This window comes from Phalacrocorax carbo, chromosome 28 (genome assembly GCF_963921805.1).
Source record: "Phalacrocorax carbo chromosome 28, bPhaCar2.1, whole genome shotgun sequence".
Taxonomy (NCBI): Eukaryota; Metazoa; Chordata; class Aves; order Suliformes; family Phalacrocoracidae; genus Phalacrocorax; species Phalacrocorax carbo.
Genome location: NC_087540.1, coordinates 1,850,854 through 1,854,123, shown reverse-complemented (window position 1 = coordinate 1,854,123; position 3,270 = coordinate 1,850,854). Strand labels below are relative to the sequence as shown.

Sequence of the window (3,270 nt, the reverse complement as noted above, 5' to 3'; positions counted from 1 at the left end):
CAGAAGGGCACACCGTTGCTCATTTCTTGGTTTTAAAGGGGACAGAAAACTTTGGATTCTGAGAGCATCCCTGGCTTTGCAAGGTGGAAGGAGGGCCATGGTCGCGGCTGCCTCTACGGGCCAAAGCATCGTCACTGGACATTGAGGAGAAGGTGTGGAAAGGGCCTGCTCCCCCATGACCCACTGAGCACCCTGGGGAAGCAGCCAGATGCCTCCTCGACGCTGCTAGATGGTCTTAGACACCTCCTTGCCTTCCGAGGGCAGCCCGTGGTGGCACCCCAAGGTCACCGAGAGAGGGTGGAGCAGGGCGGGAGGCGAGGCAGCGTCCTGGCCCCAGCGACACCCTCTTCTTCGTCTTGCGACACTTGTTATTGCCCTCCAAATACGCATGATCTACTTAGTGTGAGCTACCGCTCATTTTCCTAATGATAGGGTATGTTACAGGATTTTTGTATTTTTCAGACAGGCGTTCAGTATATTTAATGAAGGAGAGTCACCAGAGGGCAAAAAGACAAGCTATTTAATCTGAGGTCAGACAAGTATATTTATTTAAGCATATATATATGTATAATATAAGTATACATATAGATATATATGGTTTGTTTTCAATACAGTGTAGAGTACACATCTTCAGGCAGCATAAAGAATATAGTTAATCACTTCTATGGCTCCAACATTTATAAAATAGTCGTGCTACAACTTTCAGTGTTATTTCAAAGACTTTCTTTTGTTTCAAGTTATGTTTTCAATATTAATTAAAGCAACCAAGTGAATAAAAACGTTCACGTATAAAATTTCAGCAAGGACCAGCTTCACCGAGTCAGAAATCCTGTCTTGTCTGGGGACTCTGCTGAAGTCAACGCAGAGTTCAGTATTTTAAAGCAGCAGGGATTTCTGGCCACCTTCCGAAATGAAGGCCATTGGAGTAAGATTTGTATACCGTTTGCTTAGCAAATTTACATTTGGCTTCCAAATCTGTGAGTGAAAACAGCTATTTTGGGGAACTCGCAGCCTCATGGAATCCAAGTTAACATGAACATTGTCTCCCAAGGCCAGGACTAAACCTGGAGCCGGGCACGGGCCAGCCCTCCGCCGGCCACACTGCCAGTCCTCTTGATGCTGACATGATCTGGAGTCCTTATTTCTTTTTTTCCTAATTTTTTTAAAAAGTCACTGTTCATTTCAATTAGGTGAGAATTTAAGAGCATCCCACTAAACTATGCCTTGTAGCAGATTAAGGTAAAAGCCACAACACCCAGAGTGCAGCCATGGAAATAGTATCACACCCTGGCCCGAAAGAGAGCTGAGCTACAGGGGAAGTGCCGGAAAACAGGGATCAAGCAGACTTGAGCAACAGGAATAAGTCGGCAGGTGGTACGAGGAGATAAATAACCCCTGCCCCAAGGGTGCACCTCACATTTTTTCTGTGGACCCTCCTTTCCCATGGTCCTTTTTACCAGGGCCATTTGGACGCAGAGCAGTACTTTTTAGAGTGACTCGAAATTTTTACTCCACCTGACTGACACGGCTGCGGGACACACTTGGTGGCACACTGCTGCTGTGGGACACACTTGGTCACACACTGCTGCTGTGGGACACACTTGGTGGCACACGGCTGTGGGACACACTTGGTCACACACTGCTGCTGTGGGACACACTTGGTGGCACACGGCTGCTGTGGGACACACTTGGTCACACACTGCTGCTGTGGGACACACTTGGTGGCACACGGCTGTGGGACACACTTGGTCACACACTGCTGCTGTGGGACACACTTGGTGGCACACGGCTGTGGGACACACTTGGTCACACACTGCTGCTGTGGGACACACTTGGTGGCACACGGCTGCTGTGGGACACACTTGGTCACACACTGCTGCTGTGGGACACACTTGGTGGCACACGGCTGTGGGACACACTTGGTGGCACACTGCTGCTGTGGGACACACTTGGTGGCACACGGCTGTGGGACACACTTGGTCACACACTGCTGCTGTGGGACACACTTGGTGGCACACGGCTGTGGGACACACTTGGTGGCACACTGCTGCTGTGGGACACACTTGGTGGCACACGGCTGCTGTGGGACACACTTGGTCACACACTGCTGCTGTGGGACACAAGTTGTCTCGCACTGCTGCGGGACACAAATGGTAGTATCCTTGGTGGCACACTGCTGCGGGACACATTTTGTCACGCACCTGGTCGCACATTGCTGCGGGACGTACGTGGTGGCACACTGCTGCGGGGCAGAAGAGGTCACAAACTTGTGCGAGACGCACTTGGTTGCACGCTGCTGCGGGACACACATGGTTACACACCTGGCCGCACACTGCTGCTGCGGCATGTACGTGGTCACGCACTGCTGCGGGATGCACTTGGTCGCGCACTGCTGCTGTGGGATGCCCTTGGTCAGGCGCGGCTGCTGCGGCACACACGTGGTCACGCACCTGGTCGCACACTGCTGCTGGGGGGCATAAGCGGTCGCACACTTGGTTGCGCACTGTTGCTGCACGCCCTTGGTCTCACACCGCTGCTGCGGCACGCACTTGGTCACACACGGCTGCTGCGACACGCCCTCGGTCGCACACTGCTGCTGCGGCACGCACTTGGTCACGCACCGCGTTACGCATGGCTGCTGTAGGATGTGCTGGGTCACACACTGCTGCTGCGGCACGCGCTTGGTTGCGTATTGCTGCCACGGCGTGCACTTGGTCACACACTGCTGCTGGGAGAAGCTGGAGGACATGATTCGCTGCCGGGGAATGCAGGGGGTCACGTACTGCGGGGTGCACACTGTCGAGTGCCAGGTAGTCACCGGTGGGTGTCTGGCAGCGTACATCGGTGGGCACTTGATGGGGATGGGTTGCTGGTAGCCTGGAGGGAAGCACTGCTGTAGGTAGCACGACATCTCAGTGAGGCTGCAGCAGGACTGGAACGACATGCGAGAAAGCAGAGCCTTTAGACAGGCACCCGGCTGAGTTTCTTGCAGTCCCGCTGCTGCCCGTGCAGCAGGACCGGCTCAATTCACGGAGTGCTGGAGACAGGTCCCGCCTATGCCACGGTCTTAAAACCATGCCATCAGCAGCTGAGGACCCAACCCATCATTTTAGACACTGAAACATGGCACTAAGTCAGTCAAACAGTGAGGAAACTCGGAGACACATAGCACTCCCCAGAGTCAACTCTCCCCAGACTGTAACTCCCTCCCCATCACCTGGTCCTGCAAAGGGAGAACTGACCTAGGAGGTCAGCAGAGCAATGGCTGAT

At 53.5% G+C, this 3,270-nt stretch overlaps 1 protein-coding gene across 1 annotated transcript; it reads right to left on the bottom strand.

Annotated features, from left to right (window-relative positions):
- Positions 1-1,453: 1,453 nt before the first annotated feature.
- Positions 1,454-2,911, bottom strand: LOC104046957 (keratin-associated protein 10-4-like). Its single transcript, XM_009507197.2, has one exon. It carries the CDS (start codon positions 2,909-2,911, stop codon positions 1,454-1,456), a length of 1,458 nt encoding a protein of 485 aa, XP_009505492.2.
- Between the last annotated feature and the right edge of the window lie 359 nt (positions 2,912-3,270).

Coding starts and splice junctions, on each gene's coding strand:
- LOC104046957 (XM_009507197.2), bottom strand. CDS start 2,911: ATGTCGTGCTACCTACAGCAGTGCTTCCCTCCAGGCTACCAGCAACCC.